Genomic DNA, 26044 nt, shown 5'->3' with positions numbered 1-26044 from the left:
CTAGTAAGGATCTGCACATGGAAATAATCCTTCTTAATGGCTGAACATAGATTCTTATGTTTATAATGATCATTTGTAAGTATGTAATACATATATATGTGAATATATATGCAAATATAGGTGTTTGTGCTAACGTATGTGCATATACACATAAAGATAAATTGGCCTTGTTCCAAAAAGAATTTAATTCTACCTATCAAAATATGTACATTAAGATAAAATGGTGCAATAAGGTTCAAGAGAAAAAAACACAAATAAGGTAAAATCAAGGGTATATTTCGAGCACAAAATGCATGCATATCGTAAGGTATGTTCTTTGGAGAGTGGCAGTCAGCATATGGCTTTGAGCTTCCTCACAGCTAATGCAAGAGGGAACTGCATTGCCTCTTGGGACTGTGTTGTGATAGGAAATAACCACCCCTGTCACACTGGCATGAGATTTCCAGCATTATAAAGTCAGGGTTATAGAATCAGGGCATGTTCTATGTTTGCATATACAATAGGGAGCAGGATTCCTGCTAACTAACTGCAACATGGAACCTTCTGGTCAGGGGAAGAGAAACCAGAAAGAAACCAGAAAGAAGGAGACGCTGCAGTGTCCGCGAGAGAGCTGCTGGAAGGGCGGTGAGAAGAGCCAGTTACAGCTGCCCAAGGAGCAGAGGACCAAGAGGGAAGGGAGAAAAACAAAGGGAAAATTCCTTTGCTTGGTGACTGTGGCTTGGGCCACATGAAATTCTGAAGTGTCTCTAAGGTTTTCTTCTTTCGGGTCAATGATCTCTGTCCTTATTCTCAGGAGAACCATTAAGCAAACACATATTTCTTTAATTAACCTTCAGATGATATGAAATCTGATTTAATGTCCATCCCTGAATTTTGTAATTAGAACCAGGTTATTTTCTGTGTCTTTGGATACTCTTTTTCCTCTAAACTTGAGTTTCTCATTGAGCAAAATAAGAGAATATGGTCTACCTAGTGAAGCCTTTCATACCGATAAAGTGTGAAACAAGCCCTTCGCAGAGTGCCACAATAAATCGGAGCTGCCGTTTCATAATGCTCTAGATTGTTTTTGCCAAAATATGTTAATTTGTTTCCATTTTAAGGTATTTCATTACTTGTTAGTTACACCTGTGCTTTCTCATCATGCTGTAATCCCCTACCGTTGCATGCGCATAACTGTTGCCAAACCCTGGGATCGTTTCTTAGGACAAACATGTGTGGTGTGTCTAACGTGAAGTTGTGTTAATTTTCTTTGCTTTCCTTTTGTTTTCTTGCTTCTCTTCAATGTCTCTGTAATTGTTTCTATTTCTATAGCCCCCTTGGAAGAAGCACAGAGAGGTGAATCAGAATATATGGGTTCTAATATTGGTTCTGCCACAAACAAGCTGTAATGATCACGATCAAGGCATTTGATTTCTCTGCAGTTTAGCTCTCCCTTCTGGTACGAGGGACTGGTAAAATACATCGTAATCGCTCATGGAGACATAAAACAATGTGTAGGAAAGTGCTCTGAAACATCTAACACACTCAAAGATTTCTAAAGAATGTTGCTGAGTATTTCTTACATTTACCTTCTGTCTTGGAATAGTTCTATTTTTCTATTAAAAGCGCTAAATAAAACAGCAATAATTCAATGTAGCCCTCTGAGGGAGCCCAAAAGTCAGCTCTAGGAGTGTTCCATTCTTTTAAAAATTTAAATTCTAGCATTCCTGATGCCCCCAAAGAAGTAGTATTCAAAAAGGTGTCAGTAAATAGGACTTTACTGAGAGCCTACCCTCTGTCCAGCCTTGTGGCAAGAATATCTTGAATTTATTATACAAATGATTTTAATATTATCTATTCAAACACATTCTAAGTGTTCAAGGGCGGACATTCACGTGTCTCTTTCATATTATATTTAATTTATAAGCTATGTGATGCCAGAAATTAATGACTATAAAACATTTGAAATATTTACATATTTATTTGCTTCTCTAGAGATTAATTTGACTACCTAGTTACAATCTACAACTAAAATATATACATCACCAAGATGAGAGGGCTAAGCAAACAGTGGACACTGTGAATAGTTGATGAAGTTGATATATATGCATAATTTAAATATTATATGCTTGTCTGTATTCATATATCATAATAATTATACCAATCTATCTTTATCTCCCTACATATTTGATTTATTTAGCAATATTATCTAAGAAATTTGGAGCCAAAATGCTTGTGATCTATAAGATTTATGAGCAGGGATTAAATAGATAAATCACCAAAGCAAAACTATCACTAAGCCTTATACTTCTAGATGAAGGTTGCAGCAACCTTTAGCTGGTTTTTTTTTTTTTTTTTTTTTCTGAATAACCTGTGAAAATTTGAATCCCATCTTCTGGATTATTTGTGAATATTCAGTTTAATTCCTCAGAGTTTTCAACTCAGATTATAATAGTAATGACTTCTTGAAAAAACATTTTTTAAATGGAGAGTTTCCCCGTCTCATTATTTAGTGATTTAATAAAACATTCAGGTCATTAGATTACAGGGAATTTTTCTAATCACAATTGCACAGCTAAACAATGTTAATGTTCCACGTTGTTTTAAATTTAAAAGTCTTTAGAACTTGAAACACAAAACTAGTATTTTTAAACTAAGTGGAAAAAAAAAAAACCTTGGGGAAAAAAGCTATATTTGAAGTTGGAATTTAAAACAGATTGCTACTCTATTCTCAGTTCTACTTGTAAAGATAAAATTATTATTTCGTAATTATTTAATGTAAGTGAAACATCTCAGAAATTAAAGGATCTTTAAAAACTTGGTGTGACTGATGCTATGGAGTTGTTTTTATTTTTTTTTAAATCAAGATCTCCATAATTATACAAAATTGAAATACATATACTTGAGGAAATACCATCCTTGGAACTGGGACCCAATTCCTTTGTCACTGATGGATGGTGATGCTGACATTCTTTTTTCTTTCAGGAACACAGTCAGAACCCATTATTAAAATGAAGTAGAAGCACAGCAAACAGAGAAGGATGGGCCATGAGTGCCTGTAATTACCCAAGCGAAGTTCTCTCCCTAATGGTCCCTCTGCATTTATAGTAATGTTGGTTAGACTTGAGGATAAATCCCTAAGATCTACATAACCAATTACATAATTCTCAAAATGTATTAAGCTAAGGTTGGCATTGTACAATCAATGGCAGCTCTGCTGGATTGGTAGTTCTGCTAGTGACTGTGACATTCTGCCTGAGAAGGAGTGCGGCAGAAGTGAGAGGCCAGATGTAGTCCCTCTGTTTTCCTCAGTGAGAGCAAATGTTGAACACTGAGTTTTGAGTATATTGGATGGTCCTGGAGAATTTCATTCAGCCATAGTGAATGAGCAGGTTCTCTGCTGCGTGGTCTAACCCTTCGCAAGTACACTGGCGAGCAAGGGTTGTGTCATACTACGGCCAACAGAGGGCTGACTAACCAGAGATGGTGAAGGAATTTAATTTTTTCTCCTATATGTATTATTTTCCAGTAGATTTCCCTTTAGCTTCTTTCTTTTCGCTGACACCTTTGGTTGCCAAAGGGTCTTCAGTTTTGTGTCCATCCAAGCTCATGCTCTAAACTCTAGAAATATTTTGATCACTAACGTATGTTAACCCAATTTCCCATTTAATTGCTCTTAACGTTATCACTTAAAATTCAGTGTGCTTTTTAAAAAAGTTCTCCAGTAGACGGCAGAGGACTGGAAAGTACTTTGACTTGAAACTTAAAATTTCAACTCTGATTCTTTAATATTATGACTCTGAGCAAATTATTTAGTAATCATTAGTCCTTGTATTGGACTCATCATGTCCAATCACTGTTTCAAGTACTTGGTGTATTTTAATTTATGTAATTCTCACAACACTATAAGAAAGTCCTATTATCACAACTAATGATAAAAGAACTGAGACACAGAGAGTTAAAGTAACTTTTCCATCACACAGCCAGAAAGTAGAACTCAAAATTTAAATCAAGGATTTCTGGCTCCGAAATTGGTTCCATAACGCTATATTTCTACTTGGAGTCTTTTTTCTTAATCTGTAAAATGGGGGTACTAATATTCACCTTATTGGACTATATCTAGAATATAGTAGTCTGTTTTATTTTATTTTTAATTATTTATTTATTTACTTGAGAGAGAGAGACAGAGACAGAGACCGAGAAAGCAAACATGTGCAGGGAGAGGGGCAGAGGGAAGGACAAGCAGACTCCCCACTGAGCAGGGAGCCCCATGTGGGGCTCAATCCCAGGACCCTGAGATGGTGACCTGAGCTGAAGGCAGATGCTTGCTTAACTAACCGACACACCCAGGTGTCCCTAGTAGTCTGTTTTAATTAAATATTAGTTCTCTTTTTTCCCCCAATGATTAAGTTGTAAAATTCTGAAGGAGGAGGTGTGTTGGAGAGGATAAGGATTTCATGTGGGCTGAAAAGTAGGAACCATAATTTCCATGAGGACTTTTAAACTTAGTGACAGAATCATTCTCCACATCTTTAGCTTATTGTATTCATTGACTCTAACAAAAGACCATTTCATTGGCAGTGTCTTGGGTAAGACCTCATTCAGAATATGACCAACTTGATAACACTTTTACATTAAAAGACAGTCGCTGATAGATTTAATTTTAAAAATCACTAAAAATTTAAGCTCTTCAAGCATTATCATAGCATTTAGAAATAGCTGGAAAGTGCCTAATATAATATGGACATTATTAAGTACTAAGTTTACCTATTTTTTTATGATTTTTAAAATTTATTTATTAGAGAGAGAGAAAGAGAGTGTGTGAGAGAGAGCGTGACTAGGAGGAGGGCCAGAGGGAGAGGGAGAAGCCAACTCCCCGCTGAGCAGGGAGCCTGAGGGGACCATGACCTGAGCAGAAGGCAGAGGAAGCACTAAGCTTACCTTTAAGAAGAGTCTCCAAAAAGATCCCTTTTACTTAAAATTATCATTATTTACAATTTTTTACTAGTGCAAAAAGGTTGGTTTTTGCTCAGCACAGTATGCCCCATTAAAATAAGAACTATATATGATGCAGGGTTTTGTTCAGGTGGTGGTTCAAGGATGGCCACTCGGAAGGAATGTGAATTAGAGCGCCTGGGAGAGAGTGTTCCCCTAAGAGGTAAGGGAAGAGGCAGACAGAATATATACTCTTAAAAGACTTCAAGATGCCAAGGTTGTTTGTTCTAGCTGAATAATTAGAAATTTAAAAAAAAATTAAAACTAGATGACTAGAAAAATTGTATAAAGTTTCATTAAACCTTTTAAAGACAGTTTATGCAAAATAAGGTGCTTATATCACCCATATTTCAATGTTCATATAGTTTATAGTTCTTACCACTATAACTGTTTTAGTAAGATAAACTGATATATATATCATATATGTATGATATCATATGATAATGTGACAAACCATGTGGTAACCAAGGGATAGGATGGGTGATTAAAGGTCAGCTAGATTGATTGGTCTCTTTACTTTTTCTAGGAGTTTGTGACTTGCCCAAGATTCATAAATAAATAGTGTGAGACTGGGACCCAAATGAGCAGTAAATGTATTAGTGATCTTTTTTAAAAAAATTATTTATTTTAAGTAAACTCTACACCCAATGTGGGGCTCAAACTCACAACCCCAAGATCAAGAGCCACAGGCTCTACCACTGAGTCAGCCAGGTGCCCCAGTATTAGTGGTCTTTTTGTTACTATATGAAGATGTGTATGTGTGTGTGTGTGTGTGTGTGTGTGTACATGTGGGCATGTATATACATTTGTATAAAATGTGTCTGTCCTTTATAGTTGTTTTAGAAATTCTATTCGAGTTCTGTCACCTAGATATTAAATCACCAGACCTAGAACTAAAATATTAAAAATTCTGCAGAATAAATAGCTGTAACTTTAAATATTTTATGTTTAGAAAAACTCATATTACCTACCATATTATTTCCAGAGAAATTCATGCATATATTTATTATTTATTTATGTGTGACAAGAGAAAGAACCATTCTATATCAAAAATGCACTTGCAGAACTGGATGCCCAAATCATTAGAGAGGTAAGTTGGTTACTCACTTATTGGATGGGATATTGAGTGGACAGGCACACGGCTGACAATCTTCAGAGGTTCCTTTAGTAGGATCACCATAGAAACCAGGAAGACATTTATTGCAGTATGGGCCACCTGTGTGATTCTTACAGTTCTGAGGAAGACATGCACATTAAAGTTTATTATTTTGGTCTCAAACATCAACATATTACCAAAAATAGATCTACAGAGTTATTAGTCTATTCCTTGTTAAGAAGAATAATTTTCCACATTAAATGGTCAAGTTTACAGCTGGGAAATAGCACTGAAAATTAATCTAATATGTACATAGCTTGTAAACAACACGCCAGTTTCAGCATATGCATGCTTAACAAAAAACAACTGAAATTCATTATCATTTTTTTAATTATACAAATCTTACTTCCTTTTTCTGTTAGTTTTCAATTTTTTTTTCATAAGGAAATACGTGTGATTGCACACATGTGTGTACATGTGCATAGTTACAGAGTACTAACAATATATATTTAATGGAAACTGTAGCCGATTCTAGGTAAAAGTCAATTGCTCAGCTTAAAACTGCAGATTTAATGAGAACAGTGGCCACTCATACAAATCCTCTGGGACAATGATGTTCTTACCTCAGAGATTAATTTGGACCTCAGAGGGCACTGATGATTTGGCCAATGCTCTAGCATATTACATCTGTGAGGGGCTTGCTTGGCTCATAATTAAACAATGAGAATACTGAAAGATTTTTAAACACATCAAAATGTAGTAAAACCACAAGGCACATAACAATTTTTTTTAAGTGAAACTGCATTTTTCTACAAAGTAGTTATTTTTGGTGCTATGTCCTTTTCAAAAATCAAAAATCAAAATGAAATAATTTATATCTAGATTTCTTCATATTAGTGAAAGTATACTTATCAACTCAGGCTGTGTTCACAAAAGACTGGTACAAATGTGAACAATCCAGTTAACCAAACACTGGAATTGTCTAGAAAGCTTTCTATAGCACAATTTGATAGATTTGTATGTTTTGGCATCATGTAGACCTAACTTCTTCCATCTCCAATGGTACAGTAAAATGTATCTGATTCCTTTTAAAAATCATCCAATATGGTTTCATTGTGACTGAAATACGTTTTTATTGTTATAACCATATAAAATTATAATATTTTTCTCATGTTGAAAAGAGTTCATCAGAGCTTAGGGATACAAAATCTTTATTTTTATGATCGTTAATTAAATATGCAGAAGAAATACCTAAACTGTAAATTCCCTTCAAGGATAAAGCAAATATTTATTAATCTGGATGAACATTGGGATGGCCAGCCTAATTTAATGAAAAGTCTGAAATATTATTATAGCAGTATATTTTTAAAGAAGCTCATTTTAATTATGTTTAGTAAATGGACTTAATAAAAACACACAAATAAATACATGGTTTTAAATGAAGCTGGTTATATTCCTTGGGGAGAGGGACAGCTTCTTTATTGAGTAGAAGATATTAAATTAAAATCCAATCATTTAACGCTCTGAATCTCTCACATTCTATAAAATGAGGGAGTTAAAGCCTATGATTTATGAAGTTTTCAAGCTCTGAAATCCCAAGACAACTCAACTACAAGTGAACAGGTATTTCTTTAGACTCTGGCAATACTTGAAAATAGGTTTTTTTTTTTTAAGGTACTTTAATTCCTCTCTCAAATGCATTTAGCAGGCCTTTTTTCAAAGAGCACAGAGGCTAACGTCACTATCAACAGTTGTCTAAATAACAGCAGATTAAGATGGAGTGTATAAAACACGGATCAACGTGAAGAAAGGCTTTCCTCTTTGATTTCATCTTCGTAGTAAGTCCTTTCAGTCTTCAAGCTTAACTAAGGTTGGCTATTACTAAAATATTGTGTATTTTTTGCAATATTCTTTGCATATTGTCATGATCAAATTATAACTTTCAAAGACTAGGGGTTTTAAAAAATAAGATAATAAAATTGATTGTCTTAACCATGTTGAAAGTGGTATTTCTAAAATTCCACTGAAAATCTTGCGTAACCCAGACACCCCGCTTTTCTCTAACTACTGATCTAAAAGAAAAAGAACATGTAGAAGTTGCTTATATTTATTAATGTCATATTTCGTCTAGTGGAAATCATAAAATTAGTCTTAGCACTCGAGTGTTTGTGCAACTGAGCCTATAAAACAGCATTAGACAACAATACAGTGGAAATCAGAACTGAAAAGATGATCCTCTGATGAGCTGGTTATTTTCACAGGTGTCCTGATATAAAGTCCCTTCCAAATGTCCATTCACAGCACATGTGACAATAACAATGAGAAGGGGCAAGTATACAATCTTCCCATGTGGCTTTGAACGTTTCCTGGGTCACTTCAAATGTACTTTGAGTTAAAATGACCTTTTTATGTAGGTCCACACAGAGGTCTGGATTTTGATCTGATATCAAAAATATATTTCAGTCCATTTCTAATCATATTTCAAACCAAGCTAACTGAAAAGCAGTGTATCTGTAAAATTCATAATCCTCTGTTTAATGCTAGGGGAAAAACATACATAATAAAAAAGGAGATAAAATGCAGGTTAAGTAAACACTAAAAATGTCTTTATTGTGCAACATTCAAAAATTTTTCTCTGTGGATCATATCAGAACCAATATGCTCAAAATGGGATATTAGCACTTAGTTATCAATATCATTTTGGATAAAAGGCATTTGAAAGTCTCCAGAAATATTTTACATGATCACATATTAACCAGCCATAATGGAAATCCCAGAAAACACCAGATTCTACTTCTATTGACAAGATCTCTTTTGTGTTCCCTAAGATTCCCTCTGTTATTTGAAGGTGGCCTCCTATTTTTTTTCTCCATGAAATGGAGTCAATAAACAATGTTTCATCAGTAGAAGATCTCAGATAATTGTCGCTCCCTCCATTCTTCCTCCCCAAATTATGCTGAAACTATTTTATTCCAAAAAAAGGGCTTCCATTCTCAGAAATATCACATAACCAAATGGACCAACAGCATGATTTGATTTACTCCTCATCAATTCAACATGAAATAGGACTATTGGAAACATTATAAGTCTGATATTGTGATCTGTTTCTTTTTTGTCTTTTTAGGTTTAAATAAAGCAAATCCATATCAGCTTTGGGCTGAATAGTTCCTATAACATGTTAGCAAAGTGTTTAAAGGTAACTCAATATTTTTCCCAAGGTACATTTTAAAAGACTTATGGTATAATTAAAATGAAAATCACTTAGTCTTTCTATCCATAAAAATGCCATTTGAAAAATCTACTGATCCACAAATTAAGGCTATCATGCTTTATACAGCAATGCAATTAAACAAAATCTTAGAGAGAGAAAACAGAAAGAGCATCAATAAACCTCAATGCCAAATTGCATTGAAACAAAAGCCCTGAATTTTCATTTTGGGTTTTTCCCGGAAGCTTTTAAGTGGACCAAGGGGGAGGGGGGCACTGAGCAAGAAGAAGAGAGAACATTAAGAAATAGAGATAACAGAGTCTGCTTTAATTCTACAGGGAAATGAGAATATGATATCCTCCCAAATGGCACTGTTTCAAATTGTGTTTCTGCAAGACTAATGAAATGAGAAGTGTTGCTTCAAGCTTCATGCCATGTCAGACAATATGAAATGCACATGCCCTTGAGTTCATCAGCATGGTCTATGCAGCGTACTTTCTCCAGTCTAGAGGGTTCTTAGAAGGATGGGAAGTACTGGCCTTTGCAGAGCTTTTCTTCTGCTTAAAAGTTTAGACTTAATTGCAGAAACGATAAGAAGCTCTGGTGACTATGTATTGCATATATTTATTATTTTTAATCTACATATGATACTTTTAACTGCTGACATTTTAAAATGAAAAGCATGCAGTATGCCCTCATTTTTCCCACTGTGGAAAAAAACTGAATTATGTACATTATAAAGATTATATTTTACACTCTTCATATTATGGATACAAATAATTTCCTGTTATAGAAATACAGTCTATTTTTGATAGATTTATGGAAAGGATTGAAGCCATATATCTTCATGGTAGGTAGGCATCCTAGTCATTAGTTATATTTTATTATGACATATCTAATTCTAATTCAATTCTTAGACTACTATGGATAAACATTTCCTAATACTTGTTAGTCAAGAAGACCACATATGAAAGAGCATTCTCAGCTTCCAACTCAGTTCAACATAAAGATCCCTGTCAAGTCACTTCTTGACTCAAGTGTTTGTCCCACAGGTAGTAATTGAATTGCAGGGCCTATTGAGCAGATTTCAGCCTTGTCAATCAGCAAACCCAGAGGAGAAAGCACTTACCAGGCATTCCCCAGTGATGTCATCACAAGATTCTGCATGACCAAAGCAATGACATGGTTCACAGATGCCACCAAAAAGAGTGCCGTTAATTCGTCTGTGCCGAGGCCAACAAGACTGAAAGAAAGATAAGTTTTCAAGTCTCAGGGATTTTTTTTTCAATTTTTTTTTTTTTTTGGTCTTTTTTAGATAAAAATATTTAGGTAGCAAACTCTGCAAACATGCTCATCTAAGTGTTGCCATTGTTGGAACATTGCTACAGAGCTAGTCCTCCTGACATTTGGGACTTGGTACTGACCTTAGCGTTACTGGCAGGTATGAGATTAGAGGAGGCATTAGCTTGGTGTCTCTTCTGAAATGGTAAAATAAAGAAGAGATATAAAGAATTGAAATGTGACAGTCTCAAAGTAAAAAGCACAGACAGGAAAGGAGAAGGGAAAGTACTGAGAAAAGGCAGCAGACATAAAAGGACTTTCAGAGAACCTCAGCCTAAGACAGCACCTAATGTCATCCCAAGCAATGTCGATCTTTCTGGACTGCATTCCCTTACTCACATAGAACTGCCCTGAACTCTGTCACTTGGCAATCATTTGGAAGAAAGTTAGTGCCCTCCTCGTACATTTGATCACATACACAGCTGACTTCTACACATAAAAAGAAGAATTCACCTCTTTCCTTCTCAATTCCCTGCATGATAGTGTGTTTTCTCCAATGGCACAATATGGTTCATGATTTATTTACCATATATTCCCTTGATATTTTATTGCATTATTGTACTAGAACTCTACTTATATTCATCATTCCCTTTTTAAAGTGTAGAACACTGTACTATACAAAATGGGATTCTGGTTCAGAATCAGGTCTTAGAAGAACTTCATGTCAGAGCCAGCTCCAGGTCCACTTCAGCCTTGATGAAGTTTCCCTTCTATGAAGGTTACTATGAACTATATGGAATGCAAAATGAGGGGGCAAATGCAGCTGCCCTCTAGAAGCTTGTGTTCTCCCTCAAGTTAGAACTGCATTTTGTCAGTTCTTTATTATATTTCTGGATGGTTAACTGTAACATAATATATCATGAAAAGGTCTTTTTTTTTTTTTTTCCAGTTGAAAATGGAAACGAGAGAAACCACTGAAGTAATAAAGTGTAGAGAATTGTGTTGTGTGCTGTTGGAAACGTTCTTTCTGCCTTAGGGTATGAAGACTCTTAAATGTGAACATCAATAACAAACACATAAAAAAAGGGTCTGCTGATACTTCACGTCTGAAAGGAAAGCAAAAATGACTTTCCTCGTAATTTGGGCAGTACAGAAAAGGTGTTGATTTTCTATCCCTTTCTTATAATTTCTCCTCATTAAAATTTTTGCCACCCTAGATTCAACGTAGAAGAAATTTCCTTCTGTAATATGTATTTCTAAAAACTAGTGAAGCAGCTGACCCAGAAAGGGTAGAAATTAAGCATATTATTAACAGGGAGAGAACTGATTTACTGTTTTCAGGACAAATATTCATAGAGTTGTCATTAGTAAGTTTTCCTTACACTCTGCAAATGTACTACTCATACCACATCCTCAAGTCCAAAAGCATCAGCGATATCTCCATTTGCCGTATTCCCCTCTAGAACAATGGGGTGGGGCATGCGGGATTCTTCCTCCTCTCAAAGGAGTATCACTATACTCGTAATCTGCATTCCGTTATCTGTTGTCTTTCTAGTATTGTCTCTCTGGGCCGCATTAGTAAGAGCTTTCTTTTCTACCAGATCACTACTATCAGCTAAAAAATATGATCTAGTATCCCCATGAACAATTAACTAATGAACGTGACAAAATTACTTCCTAATATCCCATAACTTTCTTGTTTTCTACCTGTTTTTCTTTTTGGTGTAACTACTAAAAAAGTCTTTTCTTCCTCACTTCCCTCTCATGCTTCATTCCATTCTACTCTGTTTTGTGCCCCCACCACTTAATTAAAACTGACCATGATTATGTCACCACATTCCAGGTAGCCAAAGCCAGTAGACAATTCTATGATGCACTTTACCTGACCTCTCATCAACACATGGCTTAGTTGACTCCTCTTTCCCTCAAATGCCCTTCTCTCAATTTCCAGGACATCACAGTCCCATTTCCACCCCAGCTCTTCTCTTTCTCTTCTGCTTTGACCGAACTTCTCATTGTCAGGAGCTCCTAGGAGCTTGATCACTTTTCTCTTTCTCATCACACTGTCTACTAGGTAATTTTATTCAGTCCCATGGTCGATGATGCCTTCCAGATACATATCTCTAGACCAGAGAGATATTCCAAATTCAAGACCTGCATATTCTAGCTGTACATTGACATCTATAATTTATACTTTTCAAACCCAGTATTTCTAAGACGGACTATTGATTCTGTCCTCTCCCCACAGCTATTCCTCCCCAGTCTTCCCCAGCTCAGTAAATGACATCATATCCAATTCCTCAAGCTGGTAATCTATGACTCATCCTTCAAACTATTCCCTGGTATGTAATCTTTCAATAAATCCTATTGGTTCTACTATCAAAATACAGAGAGAGTAAACCCATATTTTTCTACATCCCCTGCCATTAGCTGAAAACAAACTCCAGCAGCATATTCTACCACAATAGCATGCTGTACCACAGTAGCGTATTAACTATTCTTCCTCTCATTCCTGCTTTCCTATGTTATGTTCTTCAGACTGCACCCATAAAGACTGTTTCAAATTATAAAACCCAGATCATGGCACTACCCACCTTAAAATATTCTCATGAATTTCCACTGCACTTAGAATAAAATCCCAAATTATTATAATGCAGGCAAAGCTCTGAATGGTCCAGCGCTTCCAATCGGGTCTTGTGTTACTCTCTCCCTTGCTTACTAAGCTCTAAGCATCCTTGCCCTCTTTCAGATCCCTGCAGACTCCAAAAAGCTCCTTTCCACTCCCTCCTCATCCACTTCCAGCTTCTTCTACATAGCTGACTCTTCTCAATCTTCAACACTCAGATTACATGTTACCACTTCAGAGAGCCTCTCCTGACAACCTGTTATAAATAAAGTAGCCCCTCTCATCTACTCTTCCAACACGCATCCTTAGTAGTTCTATGAAGGTACCCGTTAATGTTCTTCATGGCATTTGTTACATTTATTTACATTTGCTCTCTGGCATATTGTCTAGCCTACCACTAAAGGCAGTGTCGTTGGGGGCAAGGACCATATCTGTATTGTTCATCACCTTATCATCCATGTCAAGGGTTTGATTGTGTCAAAATACATGATTATCAATCTCTATTAGCTAAAAAAAATGTATGAATACTTCCATGAGATGGTTAAAATTATTCCCATCATATAGAAAACTAAGTTTGAATTAAAATACTTCTTTTTTCAGTATTTTGCTTTCACTTCCTCACCTGTCCCACCTGTCAAGTGAAATGAATTGTGATGGTACAAGGAAAATCAGAAAGTATTTGAAAGATAAACTGTGGAGGGATTTATAAGAAGCTGGGTACAAATGAGAAAACAAGATTTCAAATCAACATTGTGGCCCCAAATAAAAAGAAAGAGAATATCCTAATGAGTGGTTCAACCCGTTTTTTGGCAACCGAGAACTACGACATTCTGGCCTTTGTAGTTTACTCAGCTTTTAAGTGGTCTGTGGATATTGGTGATACAAAGCTAGCATGACCAGCCTTATGAACTCAATAAAAAGCAAATGAAATCAGGAAAAGATAGGAATGAATAATAGCAAGTCTAAAAATTGGCCATTTTGATGCGGAAAAGAAGGAATTGTTAGTTGAAAAAAAGAAGTCAGAGAGAAATTCTGGAGTTCCAGAATTCATTGTCTCCTGACTCAACTGAATTCCTTTATGGGTTCCCAAACACCTTTATTTATCAAACAATTATTGTGTGAGAGTCATGGGAAGCTTTTATTTTCCCTCCTCTGTTTCTTTGTTTTGACTCTTCCATGTTTCTCTCTTCCTACCTAATCGTTACCATTATTTATCATCCGATTTGAGGTCTTTCCACTCCGGGATACTCTCAGTGACACCGCGCGCTGCTGGAATTGCTCACCTCTTTGAATGATTGTTGCACTTACGCTCTGTACCACTTACTGGTCTCTTAATTATATAGTGCTGTGATCCAATTTTTCATAGGTATTTGTCCTGGCTCCCTAAATAGATTGTTAGCACTTTAAGGACAGGGATTATGATGTAACCTTCTAAATAATCCCCTCATCATCTAGTACAGAATTTACCGAAGATTCACAATAAATATTTTTGAAGAGAGGAAGAATAAACAAAAAACATAGCCAACTGAACAATTCTAATACTCAGTTTTATATCATTGGGCTCGGGACTCATAAAGATGAGGAAGAGTACAGGAAATAAGGAATGTGGGGATACGTAAGAAGAACAAGAACAGAATCAAGGTATTTATTATTCCAATTGAAATAGGAACTTAAAGTTCAAAGGGAGCTTTTGGCTTGAATAAAAACTACTAGGCTCTTAATAAAAGAATATGTTTCACCAAATACGCATGTATTTTAGATGTAAAATCAAATTTAGGTTGACAGAACAAATTTATTTTCACAATTATTTTTCTCTTCTTTAGATGAATTTTGGAAAAGCAAAGTACTCAGTGAATTTCATTTAGTTTTATTTCTAGATAGGTGAATCTGAGACTAGTTAAAGAAAACACATTTGTCATGAATAGGACTCTAAATTCTGTGTATCCTCTAAAAGCATGCATTATTTTAGAGTACAAAAGAACTGACAAAGCAATGCCTAGAGTATTTCTATAAATGGCATAATGGGATAGTGTGCTGAAGTGGAACATCTTGGTACACTCAAATGATTCCTTAAAGGCACCATTTTTAAAGAATTTAAGCTCCTATTTATCTGCAAGCTATGTCCTCTATCAGGAAAATGGTGTTTACATTTTTTGACCAGGTTTCAAGTAAAACCAATTTCAAACTACCAAAAAAAAAAAAAAAAATAGAAGTACATGGAAATTATTACTTTAAAATGACACACTGTGGTATTAAGTAAGAAATGTTAATCTTATTATTAAACTAGAATATTGGGGTAACAATAAATATCTCAAATTTTAGGTGCTTAGCAAATCAAAGACAGGTAGAAAATTTTCCAGATCAAGGTATTTCTTCCATATATTATATTCTTGACATTTTAAAGATTGTATCCTTCAGATGCTTGCAGTTTGGTGTTCTTAGAAATAAAGTAGAGAGAGTGTGATACACAAGATTAAAAACTGGAGGAAAGGGGAAAAAATCATGCTAATTCCTGGTAAGTACTGAGATAGAAATGAAGGGAAACTATTTTTGAAATATTAAATATTATTCTGCTATCATTCATCTTATTTTATCAACCAATTAAACAGAAAATAAACACTTAGGAAAATATCAGATTTTCAGCTGTAGTCAGGTAAAAATACCCAAAACAGAAACATAATTTCAAGATGACATAATGTGAGTGGTACTCTCTTTGAAAGCCATGGTTTCTGGCAGACATTCAAGTTTCTTCTTTAAGGACAACACTATCATTTATTTGTGCAATCATTGATGGAAGAGCTAAACTACATTTAAAAATAGCGTCCTGAAAGCAATAGTGAAGGAACCTGGAATGCGCTGAGGATTGATTCTTGCAAACTTACTTCGCAGGAGTAGCCGGTGTACCCAGGAGGGCACTGACAAACCTCCACTGCGGCTGCAATGCTTCTGTCTGTAGGATAGGGGACCGCGGATTCAAGGCCAACAGAGCCTAACCTACAGCGGAAGAAAAAGAGACGGTAAATGGCGTGAGGAATAGTATAGCAATAAGAATGTAAATATAGGTAAACTATTCGTGTTGAGAATGAAGGCCAGCAAATACCCGTTAACTTGACGGTCTGGTCATTCATTAAGTCTGTCCGGTGGAGAGTGCTCACCACCACTATCCCGTCAGATGCTGAAAAGATATGACACTATTCATGCTCACGTCTTGGGGTTTGGATATGTGTTTTGATTTCTTTTGGGGGGAGATAGTTTAAAATAACATAGTTGAAGGTATTTTTAAAACAGAAAACATTTTCACATGACTGTTGAACTCACCTTAAGATTTAAACTAGAAAATCAAAAGAAGACCATATTGACATCCAGCTCGACCTTTTAAATTGCAAGGAAAGATGGGAGCAAAAAAAAAAAAAAAAAAAAGGAAGCTGTTTTGATTTCTTTTTTCTCAGAAACAAATCTGCACATTGAGGGCAAAAGTGAAACTTTCAAATGCTCAGTTGAATTACTTAGGACTATTTTCTTAATTTGTTTTTGGTCTAAATTAAATGCATTGTTCTCTGTATCTATGGGTTTCATTTTATCAGCACTTCTGTATAATCCAGTGATTTTAGCAGTGATTTGGTGTCACTCACTATTTTGGGGAAATAGCTGGTTTGGCCAAATTGAAAAATGCTGTAATATTTTCTTTTTATTTATATATGTGGTATTTATGTACATTATGTGTATATGTATTTCCCATATATATTTCCTTCCAAAAATATGCAAACTTAATAGAATTAACAATTTATATAAATATTATTGGTGTCTTATTGGCTTTTTCCCATTTTTTTCATAAAAGAAATCTTAAAAGCTTCATTGTTAACCACATAGACTTGGGAGTCAGACAGACCAAGATTCACATCCTGTCTCTGACATTTACCAGTCCTGTAGCCTAGAAAAAATTACTGAATTTCTCTAGGTCTCAGTATTCTCCTCTATGTAGTAAAGATTATATAAGAGTTCATACATTATAAGCTTGATTAAAGAATTAAGTGAAATAATGAATATAAAGTTCTTGATATAATATACAACCCATACTAGGTGATTATTAAATAGTAGTCATTTTATTAACATTATTCTCATTAACTATTGAGACAGGATAGAAAATGTCTACATGAATACTATAAGAAATACTACTTGAATCTCCAAATCTAGCTTTTTGCCATTTTAATATATTAAAACAAATTTAAAATAAACTCTAAGGGCACAAAATTAACTGATTGCTATTGACTAGTGATAAGTATTGTTTCTTAAAACGATTGACAACCTTCCCTAACACAACATTATACGCCATCCTTTAACCATAAGAAAGATGTAGCCAACTCTTGCATTTTCAGTTGCCTTCCAAAAGAGTAGTGGTAGTTTTTTATTAATCAGTGATTCACATTTATCAAGGAGCTTCAGAGATTTGGGAATCTAAGCTGTAATCAATCCAGACAACAAAACTAATGGGTCATTTAATGTATCTTCAAAAGTAACAACTTTTCACCAAATTGTAAGCTTTTTAACTAATAAGTTTCTAAAATATTACTGTTTTGGGGCACCCGGCTGGCTCAGTCAATACAGCATGAGACTCTTAATCTCAGGGTTGTGAGTTCAAGCCCCACGTTGGTCATGGAGCCTACTTAAAATTAAAAAATACATTAAAATCTTTATTGTTGGGGCACCTGGGTGGCTCAGTCATTAAGCGTCTGCCTAAGGCTCAGGTCATGATCCCAGCATTCTGGGATCGAGCCCTGCATTGGGCTCCCTGCTCAGCGGGAAGCCTGCTTCTCCCTCTCCCACCCACTCCACCTGCTTGTGTTCCCTTTCTCGCTGCCCATCAAAAAAAAAAAAAAAAAAATCTTTACTGTTTTTACTCTCACTTTACTAATCCTAGACACTTGATAGTACCTTGGAATGTATGACCGCAGACATAACCAAAAAGTTGAAAAGAAAAACCAAAGCAGTTGGATGGGATCATCCTAGGTGCTGAGTACTAACTGGCATCATCTAAAGATAAGGTATTTATCTTTAGCCACAGATTAATGGACTTTCACAAGATTCATTGATCATTACTTCTTGAGTGCTTTCTTCTCTGGGAGTACAGTCTGGACAACCTAGTAGAAGGTCCTAAAATGGTAAGTGTTAAAAATCAGTCTTTTACTGTGTTCAGGTTACATAGAGATTTTTAGGAAAATCTCTAAATGGTCATTTTTTCCCTCACCAAATAAACTTGTATAAGAAGCATCACTGGCAATTCTTTTTTTTTTTTTTTTCCATTGCGGTGGAATTCATATAACATAAAATTAACCACTTCAACGTGTTCATTTAGTACATTCACAGTGTTGTGCAACTACAACCTTTATTTGGTTCTGAGTATTTTCATCAGCCTATGGGAATACCCTATACCTATTAAGTAGTCACTTCCTATTCTGCCCTTTCTCCCAGCCCCTGGTAAGCCATGAGTCTGCTTTCTGTCTCCATGGATTTATCACGGATAATTCTGGATATTTCATATAAATGGAATCATACAATACATGACCTTTTGTGTCTGGCTTCTGTTAGTATAATGTTTTCGAAGTTCATCCATGTTGTAGTATGTATCAGTATATCATTTCTTTTTATGGTTGAGTAATATTCTATTGTATGAATACACCACAACATAGGGTTTGAGTTACTAAGGAGAGTACTTGCCTGTGTCGACATGAGCTTATGAGCTACTTCTCACAAAGACCCTGTTGTGTCATCTACATACCTAGCCAGATCATTTCAATACATGCTCAATACATTTTTGTTGGATGGATGAATGGATAGATGGATAGTGGATAGATGGATAGATGAATGAATGGATACAAGACTACATCACAAACATACATGCAAGAACAGATGAATGGTTAGGTAAATGAATAGGTGAATGGAATGTAGTTATATTATAAACACTGACTAACATAATCCCAAACAAATGACACACTAAACTAGTATCTACAGTCCAGATAAATAAAGTCAGATAAGCTTGTACTGAAAGACATAATTATATAAGCTTGTACTGAAATTGTAGAAGACAAATTACTTGTTTGATCTGTCAATAAATAAATAAATAAATAAATAAATTGAAAAATATTAAGAGTCAGAACTTGGGGTCAGAGGTCAGAACTCATCTGAATGAACTGTGACATCTTATTGCCTGCAATTAATGGACTGTCACAAGATTCACTTAGATTTCTGATCACTTTAATTTCAGAATTAGATGATTTCAGGATTGCTATACTAGTTTATTATCACATAAAGGACTGCCACAGTTTACAAAACAGTAGGCTGGTCAATTGTGTATATAGTCCCAGGATTTTCAATATAAAATTGAGTATTGGAATGTTTCAAAATAGAAAAATGAGTAATTGACTGCTTTAAGGAACAACTTAAAATATAATGAAACAAAAACAAAAATATTTTCAATGAATTGCCAAATTTCATTTGTCTTTTGAACAACAGATGTTCCTCTCCTTAATCTGTGTAACCATTTTGAGCTATGAGAAATTTCAACATTCAAACATCTTTCCCAGCAATATCCCACATTAGCATTCACTGAGCAGACCCAATGTTCATCAGGTTCTGCTGTTGGTAAATGGGATTTTAATGTGTTTAACAGTTTTAAGTGTTACTCATAAAGAAGGCTGCAGTTTTTTTTCCCCCTTTAATATGGACATGTTCTTTTCTTGATACCAGGCTGCATTCATTTAAATACATAATGCTAGTAGTAATAAGGTACTAAATTTTAGAAGTGCATGAACTATCAAAGATTTGTCAACTAAGTCACACGCTTTAGCTGGCTATTTCGCCTTATTCTTATGACTTGGAAATGTGGACAAGATGATGAAGAGCAAAGACATAATTATATAAGCTTGTACTGAAAATATTAGAATCATATCAGAAGCGTTGTCCTGGTACTGACTTAAAGACTGTTCTCGATATTTTTGTTTCATTCTATTTCCACCAGAGTTAGATAGGTTAAGCTTTACTAAAATAATAATAACAATAACATATAAAATAAATTCTTCTTTGAAACAATAAGAACTTTGATCATAAAACTCTTTTAAATATTTTTTCCCTATCTTTTTTCTATTGAAGGTATCCATTTAATTCTACTTAATTAAACAAATGTTACTTTGGGTTAGCCACCGGAGATAAAGATTTTATTGCTGTTTCAGGTGCTTTGTTCTATTTCATTTCTGTCAAAACATAAGATGATGACTCTGAAATTCCCATAGTCTCTACCTCATGGAAGTTCCATCAAGTACCACTCAGGGGGAACTGACAAATGTTACTCCACTCCTAAAAAGGCAAAGAATCATTTAGTAACCCAGGCAATGTCTGAGTGGGTCACCTGAACAAGAACTAGACATTTCCTACAATCATTTTTAATTCCCCATCAAGTAAGGGAAATAACTGACAGAATAGGATACCACTGAAGCCATTCACAAAATTTATATTAAATGCTAATATGATAATTCATCTCTTCCTTCTTAGCTCCACCAGTCTGTACTGTGCACATTTCTAATGCACTATTTATTATACTACCGTAAATGCACATGTCTGCCTTCCATCCTGGAGTATGCCTTTTTTTAATTCAGTGATCATTTATCTATCACTGTATCCTTTTTGCTTAGCCTAGAACTACCACATCATAATAATTACTGCTTGCTGAGTGTCTGCTATCATCTGTGTATTATAATGGGGTTTGACAGACATCTCATTTACCTATGAGTGAATGCAACGTGGTAATCATGTTATTGTCCACATTTACAAATGAAGAACCTGAGACTCAGAGAAGCTCTGTGTCCGATATAATGCAGTTAGCAAACAGTGCAGCACAGATTCAATCCCAAGCATGACTCCAAAACCAATGATCATCTTGTGACCCTACATTGTCTCCCAACATATTGTAAGATAGCATGTCAGGTGTTTTTTGGTACATCATTTTCTCACCTAGCCTTCAACCTTGAAAGTTAGAGATTGCTTCCACCATTATACAGAAGAGGAGACTGAGACTTAGAAAGATGTGTATAAAAGGCACTCAGTAGATGCTGGCAGACTGAGTGAATCCAATATTTACAGAATTGATTTGGCAGGTACTCAAAGACAATAGGAAGGAAACACAGGTGGGTTTAAACCCCTTACCAAGAGCCCAATGCCTAGTGAGTTGCATAAGTTTTTTTAAAAAAGGCTTTACTGATAAAATTTCTTCAAAATACGGTTATCTATATCATTAATTTCAAAAGAAGGACGCATACTATGCATCTATCAACACTATTACTATAACCATCAAGAGACTCCTTTATTTACAAGGGTTTTTCTAGATTATTTATTACATAAATTATGTGTAATATTTTTGGTACAAACTCCCGACACACATTTACTCTAAAAAGCCATATGAACATATCTTGCCTTGAAATGATTCTGAATTCATTTTCAAGCAGTAAAGACATATGGGGTGTATCACGATGAAGTCATGATGCGGGATCTGTTATGCTGTGGTAACAACTCCAAATTCTTAGTTACTTAAGAGGAAAAAAGTTTACTCATGTAGAATCCTGTAAAAAGTTTACTCATGTAAAAGTGACTATTTAGGGCAGCTGACTTCTATGTGCTGTCAATATTTCAGGGTATTTTTACCCTGTAGGTAATAAGCTCCAGAGTCTCTTGTAGGTGGATAAGCTCCAGAGTCTCATACTGACAATTCAATGCTTTTCTTGTGTGTGTGTGGAGCGGGGGAGTACAGGGGGAATCACTTCCGCTCACATATCATTGGCCAAAACAAGTCATATGACCACATCTACCCGCAGAGGTTAGGGAAATGTAACATTACAAAAAAGGAGCTTGGATCTGGGTATGTACCCAAGGAAAACAAAAACACTAATTTAAAAAGATATATGTACCCTATGATTATTACAGCATTATTTACAACAGTCAATATATGCAAACAATCTACATCTCTAAAAAGAGATGAATGGATAAAGAAGATGTGGTAGATAAACAATGGAATATTAGTCAGCCATAACAAAGAATGAGATCTGCCATTTGTTACAGCATGGAAAACACTAGAGGGCATTATGCTAAGAGAAATAAGTCAGACAGAGAAAGATAAATACCTTATAATTTCACTTATATGTGGAATCTGCAATACAAAGCAAAGGGACAAATGAACAAGCAAACAACAACAACAAAGATGGAAACCAGCTCATAAATACAGAGAAAAAAATAGGTGGTAGCCAGAGTGGAGGGAAGTAGGGATAGGCAAAATAAGTAAAGGGAATTAAGAGGTACAAAATTCCAGTTATAAAATAAATAAGTCATGGGGATGAAAAGTACAGCATCAGGAATATAGTCAATATTATTGTAATAACTTTGTATGGTGAGAGATGGTAACTACACTCACCAAGGTGAGCATTTTGTAATGTATATAATTGTCAAATCACTGTCATACACTTGAAACTGATGATAATAGATGTCAACTATACTTCAGTGAAGATTTTAAAAGTAAATGAATAATAAAATAAAATTTAAAAGGAGGGGATTAGAAATTTGATGAATTAAACTAACATCTGCCATAAGGTAAAAGAAAAAAAATGCAGAGTTTATACCTAATAGATATTTAAGAAAAGCTGAGCAGTCTCCTTGAGTTAAATATCAAGGGTGCTACTAAAGCTAGCGTTTAGAGAATTTAGAGGAGAAAGATGTATGATTTGGTTAAGCTGATTTCTATTTCTAAAAGAAAGATAAAATTTTTCTGTTTTTTTTCCTTCATCTTACCAATGAGGGCAATGAGAAAGAAATCAATTAATTTTATTGTATAAGCCTCTCAGCATTCTGGAAAAGAATGACAGCAAAAATTGTCCCCATTTTGAACTATCACTATGTGCTTTATCCTCCAGGTCTCCAAAGTCTTCATGTTACTTGGAGAAAATGTTATTGCTTGCAGTGACTAAGGTCGGCTAGAAATGTTTCCAGATTTGTGTGCCTATTTGCCATTAGCAAAATGCTTTTGCAGCCTTCTAATTCTATTCTCATGCTGACCTTTTGAAGTTGGCAAGGCAATTGTCCTCCTCTGTATTTCACAGTTGAGGTGATTGAAATTCAAAGAGGTCAAAGCTACACTTATGTTTACAACTATTAAATAGCTGAATTGAAAACAGAAGTCAAAATCCTGACCTGCAGGCTAGATCTTCAGCTATTCATCTGCATCTAACCACACAGCTGGAAGAAGCCAAGTCCACGTGCTGAGAACTACCCCGGAAGTACATCTTCCTTAAATACAACTAAAACACCACAGTTTGTGGAGATAGCTTCAATTTACTGGTGCTTACACACAAACTGGATGCCAGGTCAGAGCCTACTGTGCAAGACAAGTTGAAATCAATTCAAGTGATGTTTTACAAATATGATTCAATCCACTTATAGATCAGAGATAAATAAAATATTACAAGTTCACGGAGTCGGGATTTATGCTGACTTTCTGCTTACCTGAAACGGGTAGTAGTTTCAAATCTGACATTGGCTTTTCCTTCTAGAACGACAGTGCTTTAGGTAACGTAGGATGCAGAAAGCATCCCCCTCCTTGGATTAGCTCTAACATGTCACTCATATAGGGGAACACTTCGGAACGCTTCAAATGAAACTGATGATTTTGATAGGTAACACTGAAATTATCTGACATAAATCAGGAGGAAATGCCTTTGGATTAACTATTCTGAGAAGCAAGGCTGACAAAAATAAATAAGCCCCCTAGCCACTTTTTGTCAATTTCGTTGTCATTCACATAGAAAGCCAGAGGACTCATCTCTCTGTACTGCTTAAACATCACGACAATCTCTATTTACTAAATGGGAGAAAACATAATTAATTCCTAAGTGCTGCTTCACATCTTCATGGCATTTTAACCCAGCTTCCAGCAGAATTGCCTATGCAAAAGAGGTACACTGTTTGACAATAGTTCTGTTTATGAATCTGCAGTCCCCTCCTTTGGGAGATGGTAATGATGATTACACTTAGTTGAAATGGGATAAGTGAAAGACAAACTAGGCAGCATGAGCAAATGATGGGGGTGGGGGAGCATCAGCATTAAAAAAACCAAAACCAAAAACAAAACCCTCCTGTTAGATAAACCGGTATTGGAAACATTGCTTTTGATTCTGATTATGTCATGTTGTCAGTTTGGGGTTATGATTCATCATCTAACTTAATCTCGGTTAGAGGGGGAAGCTGCCATGCTGTCTTGTGCATATCACTAGAGCAGAAAAGCAGAAGGGGAAAAAAAGCTCATTCAGACAGTTGAAGTTTACATTTCCTTGGACAAATACATCATTGTTTTTAAAATGAAAAGCACAGCAGCAGCCTACAGTCAGTTGGATATGAGCATGTTCAGTTCCAGTCAAAAGTTCCCTCTTTAAAGAAAAAAAAGGAAAACAACCAATTCTAGTTAATGAGCACTTTCCATAATTATCACATACAATTTTCACAACGACCCTGAAAGTTAGACACTATAATCTTCACTTTACACTTGAAGAAACCAAGTTTCCACAAGGACCAATCACGTGCCCAAACTCACACATAAAATAAGCAATTGAGCTCACTGAATTCCTAGTTAGGTTGGCTCCAAAGCTCATACTTTGCTTTACATCACACAGCCATTCTAGTCTTTTATAAAGAGACTTGTGGTTATTTAGAGGAAGGTGCTTAGATTTCTTATTACAAACTATATACTATTAAGTTAGATACACGTTAATTAATTAATAGAAGAAAATACTTGGCACACTACCTTCTCAAGATGACAACGCTGGAATCACACCTCTTTAGTTTCCCACTCTCTGAGTCATCATAATGGAGATTTTATTTTCCACTATAGAATTCCTCAGATTAAGGGTCATTTTTTATCACACGCTCTGGCCAAACTGTGAAGGAGTCATCAATACTAGAAAGGGGCTAAGACACACGCCTTCCGGGTATTTAGATTTTAAAGTTTTAATAGAAACGCTTTTCAGAAAACTAGTGCTCCATCCTTATCTACTATCTGAAGGAAACCTACAGATCTTCAAATCACTCTTCTGCCGCCTGCACTTTTGCACGAAAGGAAGCGTGCGAACACCGGGGGGTGCAGTTCTTGAGTTTACCTGAAGATGGCATTCATCCCAAGGCTGTGTGTGATCTGCATGAGGACTCTCTTCAAATTCGCGAGCACTGTCATCAACTCTCTTCTACTGACAGGGAAATTTGTGCCATGTATGGTAAACAATTCTTCTTTAAGCGACAGCACGTGAATATGTTCTTCATACGGCTGCAGATACACCTCATCTTGGGCCGTGCTAATTCTCAAGTCATTTCCCTAAAGGAAAAAAGAAAGTACAAAGGGCTAAAACTGTGGAAAGAAGGTATAAAAGGGTAAAGAGTATGCATATTTGGATTTGCCACTTGGTGAATTATCCTCAGTAGATTTTTTAATTCCAGGATGGCTTTCCTTTCATTCAGTGTATATATGAAAGTAAGAGAAGGCAAATTAGCTATTAGCCTTAACCAGGTGCATTACAAAGTATAAGCTTTGTTATGCATGACCTTGCTTCCACCATTGACTAAAATAATAGATTCTTGACAACTCATACATGCATGTGATTACAAATACCTTGGTTTTACCCAAGTGCCCAATAGCTGCATATTTCATATATATTATTTCGTGGTGAATGTGGGTTGTATAGAAAAATAGGGAAGAAAACTCAGCACAGTGTAGTGTATTAAGTTTTGTTTGAAAGAATCTTTCTCCATGGGAAAACAAACCAGAAAGCTCTGCAGT

The 26044-nt window shown here is 35.4% G+C and overlaps 1 protein-coding gene across 1 annotated transcript in view; it reads right to left on the bottom strand.

Moving 5' to 3' along the window:
• LAMA2 (laminin subunit alpha 2) overlaps positions 1 to 26044 on the bottom strand; it is a 601373-nt gene that overhangs the window by 238817 nt on the left and 336512 nt on the right. Inside the window, exons 14-17 of the mRNA XM_040627485.1 lie at positions 25371 to 25582; positions 16068 to 16179; positions 10408 to 10521; positions 6082 to 6209 (exon numbers count right to left, since the gene is read on the bottom strand). Coding sequence (XP_040483419.1) covers positions 6082 to 6209; positions 10408 to 10521; positions 16068 to 16179; positions 25371 to 25582 — 566 coding nt within the window. The remainder of the gene's footprint in view (positions 1 to 6081; positions 6210 to 10407; positions 10522 to 16067; positions 16180 to 25370; positions 25583 to 26044) is intronic.

The sequence above is a fragment of the Ursus maritimus genome, unplaced genomic scaffold, assembly GCF_017311325.1.
Source record: "Ursus maritimus isolate PB19 unplaced genomic scaffold, ASM1731132v1 scaffold_13, whole genome shotgun sequence".
Taxonomy (NCBI): domain Eukaryota; kingdom Metazoa; phylum Chordata; class Mammalia; order Carnivora; family Ursidae; genus Ursus; species Ursus maritimus.
This window is presented reverse-complemented; position numbering and strand designations above follow the sequence as displayed.